Source organism: Camelus dromedarius, chromosome 4 (assembly GCF_036321535.1).
Source record: "Camelus dromedarius isolate mCamDro1 chromosome 4, mCamDro1.pat, whole genome shotgun sequence".
In the NCBI taxonomy this organism is placed as follows: domain Eukaryota; kingdom Metazoa; phylum Chordata; class Mammalia; order Artiodactyla; family Camelidae; genus Camelus; species Camelus dromedarius.
In genome coordinates this window covers 78,881,662-78,905,727 of record NC_087439.1, presented here as the reverse complement: position 1 = coordinate 78,905,727, position 24,066 = coordinate 78,881,662, and the positions used below count along the sequence as shown (strand labels likewise).

At 38.4% G+C, this 24,066-nt stretch overlaps 1 protein-coding gene and 1 non-coding gene across 2 annotated transcripts in view; one reads left to right on the top strand and one right to left on the bottom strand.

The window, feature by feature from the left end:
* Nucleotides 1-17,530, bottom strand: part of STAT4 (signal transducer and activator of transcription 4) — an 82,425-nt gene extending 64,895 nt beyond the window's left edge. The window contains exons 1-3 of the mRNA XM_064485142.1: nucleotides 17,376-17,530; nucleotides 14,986-15,114; nucleotides 13,536-13,680 (exon numbers count right to left, since the gene is read on the bottom strand). Coding sequence (XP_064341212.1) covers nucleotides 13,536-13,680; nucleotides 14,986-15,114; nucleotides 17,376-17,386 — 285 coding nt within the window. The 5' untranslated portion in view covers nucleotides 17,387-17,530. The remainder of the gene's footprint in view (nucleotides 1-13,535; nucleotides 13,681-14,985; nucleotides 15,115-17,375) is intronic.
* Nucleotides 10,063-10,135, top strand: TRNAA-GGC (transfer RNA alanine (anticodon GGC)). The gene has a single exon. It is a non-coding gene; the product is annotated as a tRNA-Ala (tRNA).
* Nucleotides 17,531-24,066: the final 6,536 nt, after the last annotated feature.

Below are 24,066 nucleotides of genomic sequence, written 5' to 3'. Positions count from 1 at the left end.
TTAGGTCATAGAAAAGTTAAAAATTGCTGAGGAGTGATGGAAATGTTAGCTATCTTGATTGTGCTAGTGGTTTCATTGGTGTATCTAGCTATCAAAATTCATCAAATTGTATGTGTATTGAAATATGTGTAGTTTACTGTACAGGAACCATACCACAATAAACGTGTTAAAATAAACAAACAAACAACTAGGCATGCTGCTTTAAAAAAAAATTGCTGAGAGCCCCATCCTTCACTTCGTCCCCTCATTCCCTGTGGGTAATCCCACAGAACATGTTGCTCTATGTTTTTTCACTCCGTAACATGGATTATAATCATTATTCTATTTCAGTATATTCAGATCTAATATTTTAATAGATGTTTCTGCATGGAAATAATTGCTTTAACCATTGTGATCATTTAAAGATGGACATTTGAGATCACTTTCAATGAATGTTCTTATACGGATATGCTTTTAACCTGTGTGAGAATTTTTGTAGAATAAATATCCAGAAATAGAATTGATGAGTCACATTAAACTTTGATATTGACAAACAAACAGCTTTCCAAAATGGTTTTACCAAATGTGGCAGACATACCTACCCGTTCCCCCAAATTTGCTTCCTCTCTGATAGGATGCAGTAAGTCCTTAGAACTGGAAAGTGGCAGCCCATTCAGAGATTACACTTCCTACCATTGTTTGCATGGTGTGGAAGGCATGTAACTAGTTCTTGCTAATGAGATGTAGATACAGTGTATCATTTCTAGGCCAAGAAATCTCACATATGGCTGTGACTTCACGCTCTTTCTCTTTCTCTAGCTCTTGTCTCCAAAGACATCCAGGTCCCTTCAGAATAGTCAAGCCACACTGTAGAGAGAACTTGGGTCTCTGAATTGCAATGAAAAGGAAAGCCACCCACTTAACTACAGAATAGCCAATATCAAACTATTATATACATGACAAATCCTATTGTCTGATAGTTTGTTTAATACAGTAACTGGTATTGTTCTCATTAATATATCAATTTACAGTCATGTCAACAGTGGGTATCTGTATTAAAAACAACTCTACAAGTGATTTTAATGCATAAAGTTAAAACCCACAATCCTAACATAATAACTATAAATATAAATAAACTTTTAACAATAGATATATGTACTTCACTTATATTAATGAAAAACAGGAAAAAGTAATAAATGTCTGATTAATAGGTGAATACAAATGATGCTGAAAAAGATTATTTAATGGCATGGAATGCCGTTCCGTGGTTGCTTGATTATTTAAGTGAATGTATGAAGCTTAGAAAGGATATAAAACAATATTGATTTTTAAAATAAGTTAAAAGATATATTTGAGTAGAAATATTGGCAGGAAATATAATATACTACAGCATAATACTAAAATGTTAACAATCGTTATCAGTTAAAGTTACATTTACAGATGATCTTTTTACTTATCTATGTTTTCTAAACTTTCATTATTGGATGTGTATCACCTTTGTAATAAGAAATAAAGTTCTTTAAAAATCAGTAGGTATAATATGGAACTACATCAGCAAAAAGATATAACCTACAGGAACTTAGAGATAAACCACCCACGAGGCTCTGGACTCTTGTTGTTTGAGGCTCAGTAAGTTATGAAAGTTGGCTGCCTCTGAGAGCAGACCTGAAACTCAAGTGTTCACATGATGATCAAAAGACTTCCTACGGGGCAGATTTCCAACAAGTACATGTTTATTAATTGATTAGCAAGGTTGGAGATTAGGACCTATATGTAGAGCTAAAAAGAGTTAGACACAGGAAATTAACAGCCTCCCCAAATACAGTTTCTGTTTTTCAATTCATGGAGAACTATTTTTAAAAAATAAGAACCTGATGTCCTTCCATTTGCTGATAAGTTCTTCCATTCACTGGTAAGTGAACAATGGAAATTGTTTCCCATTGTGAACAATGGGAAAATGGACTTAATTTATAACAGGTGACAAAAGAAGGCATTTTTTTGATGACCATGTTGGTAAGGTAGTGATTGGAAGGCTACAAAGTCTGTTCGTGCAATACCCTTCACTAAAGATTTTAAATAACAGGAAACAGATTGAAGTGGTTCCACTGTGGTTTTAAAAACCAAAGGGTGGGACACCTAGGGTGATCCTTCTTTGCCCTTTGACTTCTTGCTTGTAGATAAGAATAAAGGAAGGAGAGAATGAGTGGTGTTAAACACCAATACAGCACTTTAAAATGATAGTGAAAAAGAATATGAAGACGAATATACGTATGTTCATGTATGACTGAAACATTATGCTGTACACCAGAAATTGACACAACATTGTAAACTGACTATACTTCAATAAAAATATATATATATCAAAAAAATGATAGTTATAGCACTAAAAATGACAAACAAAAATTAGATGTGAAGTTCTTAAATTTCATTGTGCTTATAAAGATATAATGGAGTGAAAAATGGAAAATAAACGCCTATTTTTAAAAGATTGAGTAAAGTATAGTACATTCATAAGATGTGAAAGACCTACAAAAGAACACTGTAAACACTGCTGAGAGAATTAATGACCTAAACATATGGATACTTCATGTGATTACCAGAAGCTTGGGAGAAGGAAAGAATGGGGAGATGTTGGTCCAAAGGTACAAATGGAGTCATGCAGGGTGAATAAACCTAGAGAGCTAATGCACAGCATGACAACTATGGTTAATTACACTATATTAAACAATGGAAATATGCAAAGAGAGTAGATTCCAGGTGATCCTGCCACACACACACAAATGATAACTATGAGGGGAGAGGGTATAACTCAGTGGTAGAGCACATGCCTACCATGCACAGGGTCCTGGGTTCAATTCTCAGTATCTCCACTAAAAAATGAATAAATAAACCTAATTTCCTCCCAGCCAAAAAGACAAACAAAAATGATAACTATGTGAGATGATAATATTAATTTGATTGTAGTAACCCTTTGATTATGTACATATATTTTAAATTATCATATTATACACATTAAATATATATAACTTTATAAAAATACATAAAATATATAAAAGAAAACAACCCTAGACTGTGGTTTTGTATCTCATCAAGTAATCTCTGCTTTGCAGAATAAAAGGAGAGGTAATATTTCCAATTCATTTTATAAGATTAGTGTAACATTGATGTTGAAACCAAGTAAGAACTGTAAAAGAAAAGGCTATATTTGCAAATAGATGCAAAATCCTATATAAAATGTTAGCAAGTCAGTCAGCAGTGTATAAAAACCAAACAGTTTATCTCAGGAATGTAACAATGGTTCAATATAAAAAAATCTATATCATATATCTTAAGTATGTATTAAAGAAGATTAGTGTATAATTATCTCAAGAGATAAAGAAAAATCATTTGATAAAATTGATTCCTAAAAATATCTCTAAAAATATCTGTAAACTAGGATTATAAGAAAATTTCCTCAACACCATAGACCTACAGCAAGCATTATCTTAATAAAACACTTCACCTCCTATGACCGCTTCACTTCAATGTTGTAGTGAAATTCCTAACTGATAAGAGAAAGAAATAAGCATAAATCCTGCAAAGGAACAACCAAACCTCTCCTTATTTGCAGACGATATAATTGTCTACAGAAAATAAAAGAGAGTCTGCACAAAGCTAGAATCAGTAAGAGCATTCAGGAGAATTTGCATTCAAACATCAGTAGCATTCTATGGACTAGCAATAATCATATAGAAAATGCAATAGAAAAAAAGATACCACTCAAATATCAATAAATTGTTAAAAAAAAAAACACCTTAGGCATAAATCTAGGAAAAGACACACTATAACTTTACAGGGAAGGTTTAAAAATAGCACTAAAGAACATAGAAAACAACCTGAATAAGTGTAGTGACATACCATGTTCATTGATGGAAAGAATCAATATCATGAAGGGAGAATGGGCAGTGAAAGGAATGGCAGAGGCCCTCCCAAGTAATTTCTAGGTGAATCTCTAACAATTACTTTGCCATCGCACTGTTTTATTGTGTAAGGAACTTCAAAATCTTTTGTACTCTTGACCTAGCTCCTGGGGAGCTGGTATGGTTCAAAAAGCACCCCCCCCCAACTTCTCAGGTGAAGGCCAATGCTAGGATGGCTGTCTCTGGCTCCCTTTCACTTCAGCCTTTTTCCTCTCCCAAGTTAGCACATCTTCTCCAGGTTTCCAGATGCTTAGTGTTTCTTTCCTCTAAAAGGTGTTCTCAGCTCTTCCTGCTTCTCGTCCCAACCAGCTCGACCTTCTCTCACATGTGCCATACACTCTAAAAACACTTCTTCCCAAAGCCAGTTCCCTCCATCCTTAGAAATTGCTGGTTTCGGCAAGAAAATCTTATAATCCAAAGTGCTTGTGGACTCAACACTGCATTTGCAATAATGACATGACATTTGCTCCATTTAGTTAGGGATAATCATTGCAATAAGGCGATATTCACGTGTTCAGCGTTAGCTCAACTCTTCATTTATTAAACACCACATTGAGCCCCTATGATGTGCTGGGCTCTATGTTAAGCTCTGAGGATGCAAGGATGAATGTGCCAAAGGGTTCGCAGTCTTGTGGAGGAGACAGGTAAGTATGTAGACACATTTGTTTCAGTTGCTCTCCATTAACTTCCTACTGCACTCCACTTAGAATTTATCAAACTAATCTTGTTAGCCCACTTCCTTCCCCAAACCTAATCTTCATTATGTAGCAACATTCATGTAATAATCCAAACTAAAACTCTCAGTCATCTCTTATTTCTTGCTCTCTCACACATTTCATATCTATTCACTCGTTATGCATCAATTCTTTTATCAAATTATCTCACAACTCCAGCACATTTTTCTCATCTTTGTTGTCACTGCCTAGCTCAGCATCCTATTTCCTTTCCCTTGGACAACTGCAATAATGTCCAAGAAAAAGGATAAATTAGGCATTTGGGATTAGCAGATACAAACTACTATATATAAAATAGATAAACAACAATGTTCTACTGTATAGCACAGGGAACTATGTTCAGTGTCTTGTAGTAACCTACAATGAAAAGGAATATATATATATATATATGTGTGTGTGTATATATATGTATAACTGAATCACTGTGCTGTACACCTGAAACTAACACAACATTGTACATCAACTATACTTCAATTAAAAAATGTTTAAGTCCAAACAGGCCTCCATGCCCCTGTGTTCACATCTGCTGCGCTATCCTCCACACCGTCGTCATGAAGTCTTTGTCTCTGTCTATCTCTATCTCTATCATCTCTATCTCTACCTCTTTCTCTGGGAAGACTTTTTATTGTTCAGAAGAAGAAGTAGAAGAACCTAGCGGAGGAGATATGGTGAGTTGATGGTGTGCTGAACTACAGAGAACCAATGAGATATTAATTTTTCCCAAAATAAATCCCAACAGAGATGATGTAAGTTATGAAACCCTGGTAAGCATGAAAAACTAGTTGTTTTTTAAAAGTTGGATATGGTACTGCTCATTTTGTCATTCCCCTATCTTTCGACTGAGGCAGAGATCACAGATTAAAGGACAGAAAATAGGCAGGTTCTTGACTCCACAGGCAAACGGGAAGTTCTCATTTTTCAGGCACCAACAGAGTTCCTGGCTACCTGCAACACTTTCCCATCTCACTTGCACTTAGGAGTCCACTCAGCAGCTGGGAGTGACATCACTCCGTTCTTGACCAACGCAGCCAATCAGAGGATTATGGTAATAGCTGCTGCAGATCAACCATGGCTATAGAACCAGGTAGTAAATTGCAAGAGAAGATTTAATAAGGAGGAAGAACAATCCAGGCTTGGATAAGATGAAGGCTTGGAGGAATATGCACAAGATGATTCATGAACGAAGTTTCAGGTGGGTGGGATCTTAAGTCCATCACACTGGATTTCCAGTTTAGTGTGATGTGCACAGGACAAGGATTGCAATGCACACCATCCGCTTTCTGTTGGATGACCCAAGTTCTTAACAACTAATTCACATTTCATCTTGATGGCATACCATCCAGGTCTTAGCCCTTGAAATATGAGTGTTGTAACACTGGCATTAGGTAATAATCTCAGGGGATAACAGATTTGGTGGGGGGACTGCTGAGGACTTGGGGAAACAACGGTGGAGTGAAAATGACAAACCAGCTGCCGCTCATGTGCAGGAAACGACCTGAAAGGTTGAACCCTCCATTTGGCTTTTTCAGAGTTAACACTAAGTGACTACACCGGGTTCTGTTCAGGTTGGAGGCTGAGGTCACCCCTTCGCCTCTCTCTGTGTGCGGTGAACAGAGGGGAAGGAAGAGGAGTGACCCGAGAAAGCAGCCTGCGTTAGAGGACAAGATCTGGCAGATTCACAGCCGCTCAGGAGTTAAAGCAACTTTTTCCTCCTTCATATTGCAAAAATGTGTTTCTAATCCTCCACCTTGTCATGTTAGAAATCTCACCTCACCTGATACTCAGAACCATCAACAGGAGTTTTACAGACTAGGCAAGAAGAAACCTCTGTTCGCTCAACTTTCAAGGAGCTTTCAGCTTCAGCAAGTACTTTGGTTCAGTCAAATCTCAATCCCCCTGAGAAAGAGGCCATGAGTGCAGAGAATAGAACACGTGTGGTGTGGGTTACACTTGCACGTGCCCCCTCACACACTGAGTTTAAAACTCTCACTAATAGACTCATTACCCTGGTGGGTGAAAAATGCTCTGTGGGTGGTGGGATTACTAACCACAGGGTTAACACCCAAACCCTAAACACAGGCTTCTAATTGATGGAGATTTTTTTTTCCCCATTATCAGAGAAGTTTGCTGATGACTGTTTTCTCTGACTTCCCTAAAACTAATTTTTGAGTAATAGCCACAGAAGTTCCTACAAGTTAAAAACAAAAATGTAAGAGGTATGAATATTTTAGATTTCTTCCATGACTTCCTCCAATTGTATTCCTAGTGCTTAAAATGTGACTGATAACACAGTAAGAACTCATTAAATATTTGTTGATGAAATAAGATTTGTTATATAATATTTATAAAAGACTGTACAAAGTGATAGAGAAAGTATGAACATGATGAGATGGGTTCATTCTCCTATTAGCGAATGGTAACAAAAAGAAAGCCACACAATGAAATTTCAAAATGAAAAATTAATAAATATTCTTCAAAGAGAATATTTTATATTGATCTTTTTGAAAGTTTAATTCACCAATATTATCTTGTATGTAAAACGTTCCTTGCAACATAGTAACAAATACACAAAGCAAAAACTTCTAGAAGTTTGAGAGAGTTGATAAATCCACAGAAGTAGAAAAAGACTGACTTCAGAATGTGTACAAAAATCAATGGAATTGAATCACTCTGCTGTACACCAGAAATTAACACATTATACATTGTACACCAGAAATTAATGTAATGTTGTAAGCTGACTATACTTCAATTAAAAAATAATAAAAATCAATGAAAATTTCTAACAGGTATCCCTGATTCCTTCATAACTAACTACAATTTAATAGTCAGAGCAAGCTTTGAAAAATAGAAATCAGTTCATGTCACATTTCTGCTCAAACCTCTCAATGGCTTCCCATCATACACAGAATAAGACTCAGATTCCTGACCAAGGCCCACAAGCTTGTTCACAAGACAGCCCTAGCTCACCTCTTTGATCTCATCACTTTGTTATTTCATGTTTTTGATGCATTCTTGTAAAACCTGTAGTTTGCCTTAGAACTGCTGAGTTTTGTCCAGTTAATGGATATTTTTTTCTGATACTGTGTACTTCTAATCTCTTACACACTTTATTTTCACTTTTTGTAGCCATGCTTTTGAAATTTTAGCATGTGCACTTAACATCTGTGTCTGATTTCCTTTAGTATTTTGTTCAGTGAATGTGTCTTTGTAGTGAACTTTTAATTTTGTATAATAATTGAGCTGGGTATAGAATTTGAAGTTGATGGATATCATATTTCAGCTCTATGAAGAGATTGTTCTATTTTTTTCTCACTTGATATTGTTTTAAATTTGGCTTTCAGTTTCTCTCTCATTTCCATGTAGGTAATATATTTGTTCTCCCTGCTACTTTTAGGATCTTTTCTTTCTCTCTGGTGTCTTATAGTTTATTTTTATTTATCATGCTTGGGACCTGCATTTCTGGAATCTAAGAATATATGACAGCCACATACTTACAGCTCCTACTTATAGTTCTGTTTTACAGTTTTAAAATTTTTTGGTTCTGTAATTTCTCTCGATTTGTAATAAGTTTATCTATGCATTTAAAAAAGAAAGGCTGGAACTAAAGTAAGCACTTAAATAAAGAAGTTAGAAAGAGAACAAAAAATTAAACTGAAGAAATAAGATGGGTACAACACCAGACTGGTACATGATATATGTCCATTGCCAAGTACAGACAGGGATATGGAGCCAAAACTCTCACTCTACTGGGAGAATGTAAACTTGTATCACCATTTCAGAAAACATTCTTGGCATTATCTAGTACAATTAAATATGTACATACTCCATGATTCAGTATTTCACTCCTAGGTATACATCCTAGAGAATTTCATGCATATGTGCACGATGGGGCACACACAAAAATATTCAGACTAACATTGTTTGAAACAGCAAAGAAATACTGGAAATAACCCAAGTGCCCATCAACAGTAAAATGGATAAACTATGATATATTCACACAATGGAATACTATGTAGCAATGAAAATAAATAAACTATAGGTTTACATATCAACATGGATGAATCTCAGGAACTATGCTGAGTGAAGAATAGTTGTGAAGAATATTGTGTGATCTCATTTACGTGAAATTTGGTAACCTGCAGACCTATATACTATATTGTCTAAGGATGCCAATATATATGGTGAACTCACAAAAAGGAAGAGGCTGATAAATGCAAAATTTAGATTAGTGGCTACTGTGGGTAGGGAAAGAGCAGAGTGGAGTTAAGTGTGGGGGGCACAGGAGGCTACAAAGATACTGATGGTAACTGGGTAAAAAATGTCAACAGCCTGACCATCTGCATATATATGTATAGATGTTTGGAATGATGCTCATCAAATACTAATATGGTTATATCTAGGCAGTAGATTTTGGATTATTTCTTATTTTCTTTACATACTTTTGTATTGCTTCAATTTTTAAAATTATTACTGTGCACCATTAAAATTTTTTAAAGTCATTCTGAGGGAGAGAGAAAAATGTTGTTAGAGACTGAATATTTGTGCCTCCCTAAATTCCTGTGTTGAAGTCCTCACCCCTAATGTGATGGTATTGGGAGGTGGAGCCTCTGATAAGTGATTAGGTCATAAGGGCAGAGCCCTCTTGAATGAGACTAGTGTTCTTATAGAAAAGGACCTAGGGAGCTTCCGCCCACCCCACACTTCCGCCATGTGAGGTTACAGTGAAAAGACAGCCCTCTATGAACCAGGAAGCCGAATCTGACACTGAATACGGCAGTGCCTTGATCTTGGACTTTCTGTCCAGAACTGTGAAAAAGAAATGTCTGTTACTTAAAATCCACCCAATCAACTGTATTTTTGCTACAGTAGCCAGAACAGACTAAGACACAGACAGGAAGGTGAAAAAGGAAGAGATTTTCAATAGAAAATCTAAGAACAAAGATCTAGTAATCAAGCTCCTATGTATTTACCCAAATGGGTTGAAAACGCATGCCCACACAGATATCTACACATAAATGTTAATGTCAACTTTATTTACGATTGCCAAAAATGGATATACAAGGGAATATCACTCAGCGACAAAGAGAAATGAGCTACAAAGCTACAAAAAAGACACCGAGGAAATTTAAAAGCATATTACTAAGTAAAGGAAGCCAATCTGAAACGTCTACATACTGTATGATATCACCCATATGACATCCTGGAAAAGACAAAACTATAGAAAGAATAAAAAGATGAGTGGTTGCCAGGGGCTTGGGGGGAAGGAGGGGCAGATGAACTGGTAAAGCAGAGGAGATTTTTAGGGCAGTGAAACTGAAATGGTGGACACATGCCATCATGCATTTGTCAAAACCTACAGAATTGTATAATGGGAAGAGTAAACCCTGAGGGGAAGGTATAGCTCAGTGGTAGAGCGCATGTTTGGCATGCATGGGGTCCTGGGTTCAATCCCCAGTTCCTCCATTAAAATAAATAAGTATATTTTTAAAAAATGAGTAAACCCTGATGAGTAAAGTCTCGGACTTTTAGTAAATAATAATGTGTCACAACAGGTTCATCAACTGAAATAAATGTACAGCACCAATGCAAGGTAATCAGAGGAAAGTGGGGAAAGGCAGGTGGAGAGGGAGCATATGGGAACTTTCTGTACTTCCTGCTCAATTTTTCTGTAAACCTAAAACTGCTCTAAAAAAATAAAGTCTATTGGTTTAAAAATTAAAAAAAAAATTTTTTAAAGGATCAAGAACAGGGTGAAGGAATTCTTAAAATTTTGGGGACAGATATTTATTTTTAGCAAATCCTAGCATAGTCCTTGCCACAAGCATTACAGTTTTTTTTAATGCTTCTAACATCCCTGTAGGGTAGGTACCAGTGTGATTCCACTCAAACTGCTGAGGAAACCGAGGCCAGTGAGTGCAAGCATCTTACCCTGGGCCACACAGCAAGCAGGTCACAGAGCCAGGATTCAAGGCCACGCAGTCCTTGCTCCTGGCCTTGACCTGAGGCTGCTTCCCCTTAAAGGAACTAAGGCAAGCTGGACATCAGTGTTCACTGCTTTCATCTCTGAGACTGCCTTTACTCTTGGTTCAGTGGTTTTGTTTAATTTGTCTTCTCTAGCAAGCCATTCCAAATTCTTATTGAAAGTAGGTGGGATATAAATAGTAAATTAAAATATTGGAACTAGGGACCTCAGCTGCTCTGTTAAGAGCTAAAATAAATTTACCTCATACCTGCTTAGTTCCCCCTGGTAGCTATTGTTTGCTCTTTTTTGCTGTGATAGTTAAAATGGATTGTACTGAAAATCCCAGAGGATGAAAATGTTCAAACCAGATAAGCACAGTGTCAATATTCCTTTGATGGGAGTTTTTTTCCTCCTTTTTGGGGAATGGGGATGTTGTGTTATCAAAAAGACCTGTCTTAACATAATTGGTGATGTTCTTTATTACTATTTTCTACTATGTTCTGAATTAACACAAATATCCAATAAGTATAGTTTATAAACCAAAGAAGCAAGTGTTTTGTTAATTCAAAATATCTTAACCAACCAAGCTGTGTTTTGAGTTTCTAGTTTGTAGTAGAACCATACTGGGTACTGGAGGGGAGACGGAGGTCACAAAAGGACTTTGACCTTCAAAGAGCTTGTGACCTGCTTAGACACATTCAGATGAGATGCCACCCGAGCCCTGGGAGCTGAGGAACGAGAGCGAGAGCGAGGGCGAGAGCACAAGTGAGAGTTTCCTTGCTGCCCTGGGGCCGCCCCGCAGGTCCTCTGGGGATGAATGGGAACTGGACTGGAGGAAGAGGGATGGCAGAGCATTCCTGGCCACAAGACTATCACGGACCATGACAGGTGCAGAGTCATTCAAGAGTGAGTCTGATGTGCTCAGGAAGAAAGAGCATATCTGATGTTCTGGGCGGGCATGCTGAGCTCCGGGCAGTTTATTGGAAAAGGTTAACAGAGACAAGGAGGGCCAGTGACACAGGCAGAGCAGTCTGTGCTTGAGATGAAATGCCATGGGTTCCTGAGCTTCCCCACAGTCTCATCCCCACCCAGAGAAAAGATGGGCTAGACACTTACTCTTGATTTATTGTTGAGTTAAGAAGATCCTGTGGTTTCCCCTATCAACACCAAGGTCCATTTTTTGAAAGCCTATTTTTTTTTTTTTTTTTACCAGAATAGAAGTTCCAGTCTTCCTTACCATCCCCAAAGGGAAATAATCATCATCTTCATTTACATAAAAAGATATGGGAATTTAGAAAAATTAAGTGACTTGCCACATTTTGAGAGTCAGAATTTCCAAAGACCATGGATCACCCAAATTTTACCCACCCACATCCCTCCAGCATAGACCTGGAGGACCTTTGCTTCTAGGCGAGGGGTCAGCAAACTCTCCTATAAAGGGCCAGATAAATATGGTTGATACACACACACACACTCCATTTTAGGCTTTGGGTCCATACTAGTTTCTGTCACAACTCCTCAACTCTGCCGTTGCAGTACAAAGCCAGCCAGAGTCCATACATAACGGAATAAGCAAGCTCCGCTCCCCTAAAATATAGAACTTTGAATTTCCTATCATTTTCATGTCACAAACTTATTTATTTTTATTCTTTTTCAACCACTTCAAAATGTAAAAACCATTCTTCATCATGGACCATACAAACACAGGCGGCGACCTCACTGGACTTGTGGGTAACAGTATGCCAGCCCCGTTCTAGGTTTATCGATTAGAGCACTAGGTAACGAAGCCAAGGTTAAATGTCTTATCTCTGGAAGACACAGTTTGCTTTATGCTGGGAAAAATCCCGTTTTGTTGGCAACAAGTTCATTTACTACCCTGGGCAAGTGTCTTGCAAATTTGTAGGGGATTACAAGGGCAAAGATGGCTCAGTGCAATTCAAATAACAATATGTCCTCTCACATATGTCAGTAGCATCGAGCACATTTCTATTATGGTTTAGGTAAATTTTTCCCAAAAATGTACTAATTGTAAGTTTGAGATGCTAAAGATGCCTCACTGAGACATGGCACTTGTATGTTTCATGTTCATCTGTTGAACAGACACTCAGTAAACAGCAGAGCAGTCCATGTTCAGAGTTTGTTTCATTAGCACCTCTGTGTTTAGGTCAATATCCACCTGCCCTTAATTCTTTAGATTTCTATTTTACTGACTTCACTCATTCATCCCTTTGATCAATGAATATCACACACCTACCATATGTCCAGCTTTGTAAGGACACTGGGAATTCAAAGCTCAATACCAAAGTCGTTGCCTTAAGTAATCCACTGTTTGGGGGAGAAGACAAACATATAGAAATAACACTAAAGTAGAATATACTAAATGCCATGATACAGATGCGTTGTAGGGGTTGTGGGAACACAGAGAGATGGTATTTGCCTGTGTGAACTTTTGGAATAGGAGGTTACAGGGCACCAATCAATGCTTTTGAAGGAGGTGAAGTCTGAATCAAATCTGGAAAGATGCATACAACCATAATGCCTCCACACTGAATGAGAACACCACCAACTCTAAACTGTTACATAAGAGACAAAGGCAAGGGAGGACTGAGGGATCACTGTGAAACCTGTATCTTCCAGCCTTCTCAAATTTGATCATAACTAGTCAACAGTCACATGCAAATCATATACCCTCCCACTTGCAGCTTTTTTCAAAAGTTCATGAAAAACAAACACTGGGTAATGAAATAAAATTGGGCACAAAATGTAAAATGGTAAGAGAATTCCAATTTTTCCCTCTTAAATCTGGTTTGGAAATAATATCAGTCTATCTATTTGATTTTTTTAAACTGAATTTAAGACTCACAAATCCAAATATTTTGAAAAAATAGAATGTATTCTCACCTGAAGGACTTTCCTAATTCTTTTTAGATTGTGTATCAAAAGCAGGTTTTTCTCTTTGGAAACACGACCTAACTGTTCATCCAGTTGTATTAACAAGTTCTGAAGAAGAATTGTTGCCATGGTTTCATTGTTAGAAGCCGCCTCCCTAAAAAAAGCCGTAAGTGTTACTATACAGCAGGATACAGCTTAGTAAAATGCCTACTTTTTTTTTAAACACAATCATTTTAAAGTGATAAATATATTCCACCATGATAAGCATTTAGAGGTTTCTAAATTGTACACATGAAAGTATATGCAACATCACTAATCATTAGGGAAATGCAAACCAAAACATGAGACACCACCTCACACCTACTAGGAGAGCTGTTATTGAAAACACAAAGTAACAATTTTTGGTGAGGATGTAAAATTAGGACCCTTGTGTGTTGCTGGTGAAAGTGGAAAATGGTTACAGCCACTGCAGAATACAGGATGGAGATTCCTCCAATTATAAACATACAATTACAAACAACAATTCTACTTCTGGGTAGACACTTAAAAGAATTGAAAGCAGGGACTTGAGTAGGTATTTACACACCAGCATTTATATCAGTTTTATTCGCAATAGCTGAAAGGCAGAAACAACCCAAATGTCTATTGAAGGATGACAGAATAAATAAACCGTGGTACATACATCCAATAGAATATTATTCAGCCTTAAAAAGGAAGGAAATTCTGATATGTGCTACATGAATGAACCTTGAAACACTATGTTAAGTAAAATGTCAGTCACAAAATAACAAATACAGTGTGATGACACTTATGTGAAATATGTAGTCAAATTCAGAGACAGAAAATAGAACAGTGGTTCCCAGGGGCTGGGATGGAGAGAATGAGGGGTTATTGTTTAATGAGTACACAGTTTCAGTTTGAGAAGATGACAAAGTTCTGGAGATGGATGGATTGTGGTGATGGATGCATAACAATATGAATAGACTTAATGTCACTAACCTATACACCTACAAATGGTTAATTTTATGTTATGTGTATTTTATCACAATAAAAAAGTTAATGACTAAAGCAAAATAATTCTTAATTGGACAAGGTGAATAGAGCTTAAAAGAATTTTTGTAAAACATACTAAGAAAAAATACTTATTTATATTGAGTGTAATAGAGAATTGATAAAAACAATAGATTTACTTCCTGGCTTTTTAATATTTAGAAAATTGTTGGAGTTTGGCTTTTACAAAGCACTAAAACCATTAAGTTTTCATCTGCAATGGATGAAACCAGAAGGGACAATGATTCTCCCCCTTTGAGGAAATTTTCCAAATCCTTGAAGGAAGTTCTTTACCTGAAAAGAATGCATCTACAGAGTCAAAAGTGACCACAGAATAAATCCACGTGGACAGAGTATAAAGCATTTGTGTATCAATCCCTAGGGAAAATACAATAATGTTTGATCCTACCAGTCTTGATTTTCAATCCACTGGGCCAACAGATGTCGAATTTCCATAGGGAAGTTGTCATCATAGAATTGGTCAACTTGCTCCAAAAATTTTATTTCTAACTGTTGGACTTGATTCCACTGAGACATGCTATAAAAGAGGAAAAGTTAGAGTTTAAAAAGAATGTTAACAAATGACTGTGGTATATTTCTTTTTCTTGGATTTCAGACAATGTTGTCCATTATTTAGGTAACTGGAGGGAAAAAAATCCTCTTCTTTCATAGTTATCCAATCAAAGAAAACAGAGAAGAGAAAAATGCCTTCAATCCAAAGATGAAGCAATTCTCAGCTTTTTCCTAAAGTCATCCCTAATGAAGGAAACAGAATTCTTTCTCTGCCCCCAAACCATGTCCTTCTTTGTTCTAACAGAAACTCTTGTTCCACCTTCTCTAGAAAGCTTTCACTCCCCCTTGACACCCTCCCTCTGTTTACACAGATTTGTCTTCTCAATAAGCTCCTCCTCTACCCCTTGCTCCGTCTACACTATGACACTTTGAGCAACTTGAAGGCAAATAACAAACTCAGCTATACTTCCTAAGACCCTCTGAAAGGCTTCAGATGTGAGGAGCACCCAATAAACCTTCTTTTACATAAAATGACCCAATTCTTTTTTCTTTATTTCAGATTTGTCTGGCTCCTAGAGTCAGCCTTATATTTCCAGGCTTCTAGTCTAATTTGACAACCTCACTCTATGAAGTTTCATGTATGCACTTTCGTGGGCTCTAATTCTTTCAGTTCAAAATGCCTCTGAGCAAATATTTTTATTTCTCTCTGTAATGATTCAATACAGCTGGGCAAAGCTTTTAAAGTCTACTTATAATTAGCCTCTGGTGTTCATCTGATGATGGTTAAACCCTCAAGATACTTAAGGAGAAACCACATGGTATGTAGTTGGTAGCCTGCCATAAAACAAAAGTATGTGTTTCCCCAACATAATGCCATTCTGGCCAATTTAGAAGCTTTAGACATATTTTTTAATTCAGGGAAATTAATATGACGTCTCCCTGAAGTTACGTATTTTACTTTTTCCAGAGTCAAGTTTTTGATTGTTTTGTCAGTAATTCTAGATAAAAGAAAAAACTTTTACGTTGATTAATCACAACTTTCAAACTAACTCATAGGTAAGTGAAGATTTCCTTTTGCCTACAGAACATTATGATAATAAGTTTCACGTAGTTCATATGCATACTTCTCGGGTTTCAGATGGAGCCTTTTGGGGGCACCTTTTCCTTGATCTAAAGGTATAGAAGATTATTGCCAATGTTTTGCTAAAAGAAAGCAACTAGAAAAAGCAATGTTTCACTTTCCTACACTTTATATTTACACATATAATTACACATACTGTACATCTCGATAAGTGCTTGTTAAGAGACGAATGTGTGGCACGCCTGATGTGAGCAGCGCAGGTGGACAGTATGACCCCAGCTTTAACACGAAAATAACTGAAGGACAAGCAGGCGAAATGATTCTCGCCCGAGATCCGCAGCGCCTAAGGACGGACCTGAGGTCTCCTGACACCACATATGGTGGTCTTTCCAGATGCTTGGGTGTATACATATTCCACCCAAAACTGGAACATCTGTCCCCGTGCCATTATTGACATTGTCCTATCAATTTATTCTAGTTGATGACAGAAAACACCAGCTGAAAATAGCATTACAATTGTAATTGCTACTATTGTTGAACCTTTGCTATGATTGGATGAAAACCTGTTTTCTAACTAAGAATTAACTGGACTGAACCCATCCTAAAGTTAGTTAGATCACTCCTAGGACCTGAGTTACCCTCCAGAGAGCTGAACCCAAGGCTGAAAAAGGGAAGGATAGGTTATAGTCTTAGGACATTCTTCTTTGTTGCAGCCTCTAGAAATGCCTTTAGAGGACTTTCAGTAAGTTTCTTTGCTTTCACTCTCTAAAGGCTATTTATCCCACTCCAAGAAAACTACGGAGCATTTCCTTTGAAAACTGAGTGCCTGCCCATGCTCTTTGAACGCCTGGCCCTAGAAGATCCCTATGAAGGGGCATTTCGTCCCACCGCCTGGGAGCTAATGGTGCCGTCTTGGCTCTGCGACCCGCAGCTTGCAAAGGAGGCGACCTGCCCTAAAATATCTGCTCTCATCAAAGCCTCAATCACTAGCTACCTCAGCGGCGGACTTTCTGCTAAAATGCAGGCACGCAATCTAATGTCAGGCATCAGAGTTCAGAGAAGCTGGCTAAGAGAGTGAAGAGGGGCCCCCGCTCAGCGCTTGGCGAGGACACACCCCCCGCATCAGCCACGACGGTCCCACCCACCGTTCATATCCGGGGGTCAGAGCGCCCAAGTCCCGCCGAGAGACCCGCGCCAGAGCGCACCTTTGACTCATGGAGTCGGACGCTTCTTTTTCAAATTACCCATCCTCTGCTAGGTTAACGTGAAGAAACTGTCAAAACAGCACGGAACTGCAAAAGCCTCCGCAGCGTCCTGCAGAAGCATTTCCTGGCCCATGCGCCTCCAAAGAAGCCACGCGAAGGTGTGGTCGGCCCCTTACCTGGCTCTCTCAGCCCGGGTCCCAGGCGGTGCTCAAGACCAAAGTCGGAATCGCCCTTCACCGTCCCCAGGACCGAGCCGCTGACGCCATCGTCAGTAGGGGATTTGCATTTCTCCTCCCACTTGAGGCTTTCCTGTGCGTCAGTGTGCGAGTCTTTGGGACTTTACTTGGGTCGTTCACACCCACTCGCTATTCTAGAAACGCTAAAGAGCAGAAATAGGCTGAACCCCATTTGCCAGGCGCCCCCCCCCAGTCGGGCTACTGCCGGGGTCCCAAGGGTGTCGGGGGAGCCGGGTGGGTGGGGGTCACTCACACTCATTTTCTTCCTATTTTCCCAAACCATCTGAGACCCCCTGCAGACTTACTTGCCTGGAGCTAAATTCCTGGCTTCCGGACTTCCTCCTTTCAGACTCCACTCACCATGGAAGGTCTGCCCCTGGGCGGAAGAGGTGGGTAGCCAAGATGATAATATCAAATCAAAGACCTCCCTGTGCTCCGATTCCAGCAGGGTCTGCTCCCTGGGAGGAAGACAACCTCACCAAAAGGTCTGGACCACCTCACTAGCCCAGCGCCCACCTTCCCTCCCTAGTGGCCCTACACCTGGTTGCCGGGATACGCCCTTCTGTGACATAGGCGCCTTCTAGAATCACAGAGCTGGAGGGAGCCTTGGCCTCACCTGGTTCTAACTCCTCTTTCATATCTGAAGAGACTGAGCCCAGAGAGGTGATCTGAGTCCTTCCAGGAGTTAGCTGCGGGCCTGGATGAGACTCCAGGGGTTTCAGCTCCCTCCTTAGTAGTCTTTATATTTGGTCTCCTCCGAGCTCCTGACACACAGTAAGAGTTCCATAAATGTTCGGGAAAATAAAGACAAAAGTAAAGGGAGATAGACTAAAAGAGGTAAAAAGAATGACTCCATCTTCTTATACACATTCCTCAAGCAATATACCGAGGTTAACAGTCCTTGCTTCCCCTTTCACCCAGCCAGCCATCACACAGGTAGGGACGCTGGATTCTCCTCTTTCATGTGACATAATCATGTGATTAAATTTAACACCCCTTCCCTCACTCACAAAAAATAAGTCAATCAATCCCAAAGTCACACATCTAATTCAAAGTCATCACCCTGAATTCCCTGGTCAGGCAGACCCGGTCCTGGCTGCCTGCTCACTGGGCGGTTTCCAGGAGCTTTTGCTGCTCTGTCCCCGACTGAAGGAAGTGCCTCAGCTGGGCTCTTCCATAAGCTGCGGGGCAAAGGCTGGGTTTCTTCTCAGGAAGCAGTCACTGCCCAAAGAATTGGAAAATGTCAAATTCTTGGCCCTCAAAGCTCTGGCCTATTTGGTCCTAACCTCTCCTTTTCTCCCCCCAACAAGAGCCCATGATCTCATGCAGACCAACCTCCACTGCTCCCCAGAGGAACCTCTCATGTCTCAGTCTTGATGCTCCCTTCAACGGCAGTTTCTTCCCCCAACTTGTCTACTTATTGAAATCCTTTCCTTTGCAGTGAAAATTTCACTGATGACCCCAATCCACAGCAACTTTTCCCTGCTCTGAATTCTCATCTCTCTTCCCATCCAAGCTAGTGCTGTCCAAGAGAAGCAAAATGCAAACCACATGTTTAAATGTTCTAGTAGCCACATTAAAAAAGGGGGGGAAAAAAAAGGCAGGTGGAATCAATTTCAATACTATAACACAATACATACAGCATATTATTTCAGCATATAGTCAATACAAAAAGTTATAATGAGAGACAGCATTCAGCATTCCTTATTTCACACCAAGCCTGTGGAGTCTGGTGTGTACTTGGCACTTTGAGAACATCTCAGTTCAGATAAGTCACATTTCAAGTGCTTAGTAGCCACATCTGGCTAGCGGCTACCATATTGGACAGCACAGACCTAACTCACCCATTTAGCACTTTTCTCTTCCTGCCTTATAGTGTTAGTCACATTGGCAAAAGGTCTTTATCATCATTATATTCAACTGTTGAGTGACTGATGTACGAAGCAGAGGGTTTGTTCCCGTCTTCGTTTTAAGGACCTCACCTTGGGATGCTCCCAGCAGCTCTCAAACTATTTGGTCTCAAGATACTTTTATACTATTAAAAATTGTTGACAACTTCAAAGAATCTTCTGTATTAGAATTAATTATTTATTGCATCCAAACTTAAAACATTTATTCGTTTAAAATTATAGTCATAAACTCATTATGTGTTAAAATAAACATTTTTAAAAATGAAAAACAAGCTCATTTTCCAACACACAGAAAATAGAAGAGTTCCGTTGATGCACATTTTTGAAAATCTCTGATGTCTGGCTTGAAAGAAGATGGCTGGATTCTTATACCTGCTTCCATATTTGATTTACTGTAAAATATTATTTTGGTTGAAGTATTTGAAGAAAATTTGGACTCACACAGATATATAATTGGAAAAGGGAAGAGTATTTTAATAACCTTTTCAGATAATGTGAATATTCTTCTTTGATAGCTCACCAAAACTCAACAAATGGTAGCCCCTAAAGAGTTAGCTGTACTGTGGAATGTGAAATCCTATGAGCAAGTGCTATATATGCTGTTACGTTAAAATCCATTGGTATACCTTGTATTTTCAATTGAACTCTTACCCATACATAATTTTGTAATTTCTCACATTGGCCATTTGGAAAATATTGGTCTGCTGACTTATGCAGCTCTTCCAAATGTTGACACACTTCATTGTATGATATCAGAAAATCATATTTGTTAACATCACCATTGATCTCATTAGAAAAGTATTTTAAGTCTTGGGAAGCTGTTAAACACATGATGACAGACACAAGTTTTCCAAATTCTAGTTTTTGCTTAAAAGCTCCAATTTTATTATTGGCAACAGTTTTTGCCAATTGTTTTCCTTGAAGTGACTGTTCATTTTCAGGAAAATGTCTTCTGAATACCCAAGTCAGTACAACCATAGTTTGTCCATCATTCTTTCAAGGAAAAATGGCCAGGACAATGGGTGGGAAACTCAAACAATCACACAAGTGCTTTTCCTTGAGATGACTATCGTGTATTAATATGTATGTGTCCCATTTCATCACAGAGAATATTAAGGAGACATGGATTTAAGGTCTGAGATTTAATAAAATTAACAAGTTTTCCTGTTTCACTGAGAAAATTCTTAAGTCAAACTAGCATTTAAAAATGTTAAGTGTGTATATGTGGAATCTAAAAAAGTGATTCAAATGAACTTATTTACAAAACAGAAGCAGACTCAGACATAGAAAACAAACTCTTAGTTACCAAAGGGGAAAGGCATGAAGGGGAGGAATAAATTTGGAATTTGGGATTAACAGATGCACACTACTATATACAAAACAGACAAACAACAAGGTCCTACTGCATAGCACAAGGAACTATATTCAATAGCTTATAACAATCTAAAATGAAAAAGAATATGAAAAAGAATATATATATGTATCTATAACTGAATTATTATGCTGAACACCAGAAACTAACACATTGCAAATCAACTACAATAAAATATTTTTTTTCAGTGTGTGGTAATGAAGAATGCAATGACTGCAGGAAAATTTGGTACCACTGTCTTGGTTCATTCTGAGACACCAGCATTACCTGTCATTGCTTTGGTGCCAATGTCAACAGAGTGAAAAGGCAAAACAGTATTATTATGAAAAGCAGTTTTACCCTAGCAGATCCCCTGAAAAGACTTGGGGACTACCCACACTGATCCTTAGTCAACACTTTCGGAACCTCTGCTCCATCCACCATCTCCAATCCACCTTAGTCAGTTACCCAGAGATACGTATCATGACGGAACCTCTGCCAAAATGAACAGTTTTTCTTGGTTATAACATCTCCTAAAACCTGTTTCCCTTCTTATTTCATGAACTGAGCCAGGCTTCTAAGAAAGGGTATCTCTATATTCACTTTGCTTCTTTTTCTTAGAAACAAAGAATCAAGTCTAAAAAGCTGGGTTCTCAATTTCTTGGCCCCAACCTGACCTCATCAGTTCCTCAGAGGAAAGAAAAAAAAAAAAAAAAAAAAAAAAAGAAAAGAAAAGAAAAGAAAGAAAGAAAAAGAAAAAAAAATCTAAAGCAAAATAAACCAAAACACTCTAAGGTGAAATCCCATAGAGTTTCCCAAACTCAAAGATCTTCAGAGACTCCTCTCTCCCCTATAAATGGTCCCTCAATTGCCCTGGTCATAAGTCCTATTGTTAGCTTTTTTTTTCGGCTTTATCTTAGGAAGGAAATACCAAATTTATTGACTTCCAGAAGAACAGATTCTAATTATGATTTGCCACTTTCTAGCAGTACAAAGACCCAACCTGAGTCCCAAACTCCGTGTAAAAATGGGGATATGATAGCCCACATGAAATTGCTGAGATTCAAAGAACTAATGCCAGAAATGAGAGAACGGAAAGCCCCACAGCTGTTATTAATAGAATAATAAACATAAGGTTGTGAGAAACGTTGGAGGTCACTAGGTTAACCCTCCACCTTCCCTTTCCCCTCGTACAGATGGAGTTTCAAACAGAGATGAAACGAAGAGAGGTGAAGTGAGGTAGGCTGGTAAATCGTAGACTGAAGGCAGAGAGGATTCAGTCAGTTCTGCTGATTGCTTTTTCCGCTGTGCAAAGTTCCTTATTTTGGAGGCAATGAGACTGGATGAGAAGGCATATCACTCTCCCTTGCTGTAGGGTGTAAGCCAGCTCCACCTTCTTCCAATTCTCATCAAAATAATATAAACATTTGTTTGCTTTCATTTTGTGGTAGCACCTTACCTCGCCTGTCCAAACTTCCTCTCTTGTGTGTTCCAAGGGAACGGGACTGAGTGAGAGTTGCTGGACAGATGGAAAACGTACATATAGAAAGATACCCTAGGTTCCGAGGTAGCTAGTATCAAATGAGCGGTAGTAGGATTACTGGGACAAGGCAGTCTGGTATGGGTCTCACCAGCTCACAAATGAGCGGTAGTAGGATTACTGGGACAAGGCAGTCTGGTATGGGTCTCACCAGCTCACCTGTGTATAGATTGCTCAAGCTACACCAAAACAGGGAGATGAGTGCTTAATACCCATCTTAAATTAGTTCTCTCAGGTGCAGTTCCCAGTGACAGTGCTCCCTCTACTGGCCGCTCCGAAGCATTGCAATTTACAAATCAGCATTCTTTCCCATGATAGCACTTTTCCAGCTCTAATTCCATGCCAGGCATGGTGCTGAGAGCTTCACATGCATTGTTTTACCTAATCCTCACAACACACCCCTGGATTAAGTACCATTCTTATCTCCAACTGATGGATAAAGAGACTAGGCTTAAGGAAGCTAGAGAAACTGGTCACTGTTAATTCGATGGTAAGGGGTAGATTGAGGATTCAAACACAGGACCATCTGATTCCAGAAACAACACTTGTAACCAATCGACTTTACTAAAATCTTACCTGCTCTTATAAGAAAAGCAATAAACTGCTCAGAGAGCTATGGAAGAAGTAAGTTTAAGGCTCTAAACACAAAAGTCAAAATAGGCTCATTACATAGTTTGTTGGTTACAGGTGATGCATGGACTCTGATTCTCCAGTGTTCCTGTGGAGCATATGGACAATTAGCCATGCGTTTAAAAGTCCTTGATGTATCATGATGGTAGACACATTGCCAACAGAGTTCCAAAACATTTAGCAAGTCACATGCTTTTAAGGCATCTCGTTTCTACTATACATAAGGTGACTCTTTCTGCTGAGCTACAAATTAGAAAATGAGGTTTGACAGCAGGCTAGGATAGAGTTGTAGACTCTTCCAAAAAAATAAAAAACAAAACAATTCTGCTTGTCTGGCCAGTTAAATAGCACTTAACTACTCTATTTTATGTATTTTTCATATGCTGTTATATCTCTCTGGACTGAATATTGGAGGATGAGAAATAAATGTTATTTTTCTTTGTGTTTCAGTGTTCAGCTCAGTGCCTGGCATAGAGCAGGTATTCAAGAAAATAAACAGACAGAAGACCTGATGAAAGGCTCCATTATCATAGTCTGTCCTGAGAAGAGCTCTTTCTGGTGACTTTCCTTGTCCAGTCCCTTTATCCCCACCAAGGTGGTTCAGCCTATTAATATGATGGATTACATTAATTTTCAAGTGTTAAACTACTCTTGCACTCCAGGAATAAACCCCATTTGGTGTGAGGTATATTCTTTTGCACATTTTGCTGGACTTAATTTGCTACTATTTAAAAAAGGTTTTTAGCATCTATTTTCATCAGAGATACCGGTCTGTAACTTTTTTTGTTTCTTATAATGTCTACGTTGGAATCTGTTGTTAGAGTAATGCTGGTTTCAGAATGTGTTGAGAAGAATTTCTTCAATTTTCTGGAAGAGATTTTATAGACTTGGTATTGTTTCTTTCCTAAATGTTTGAAATAATTCATCAATGACGTTATCTCTGTCTGGAGTTTTCTTAGCGGGAAATTTTTAAACTACAAATTCAATTTGTTTACTAAACATGAGTCTATTCTGGTTACTTATT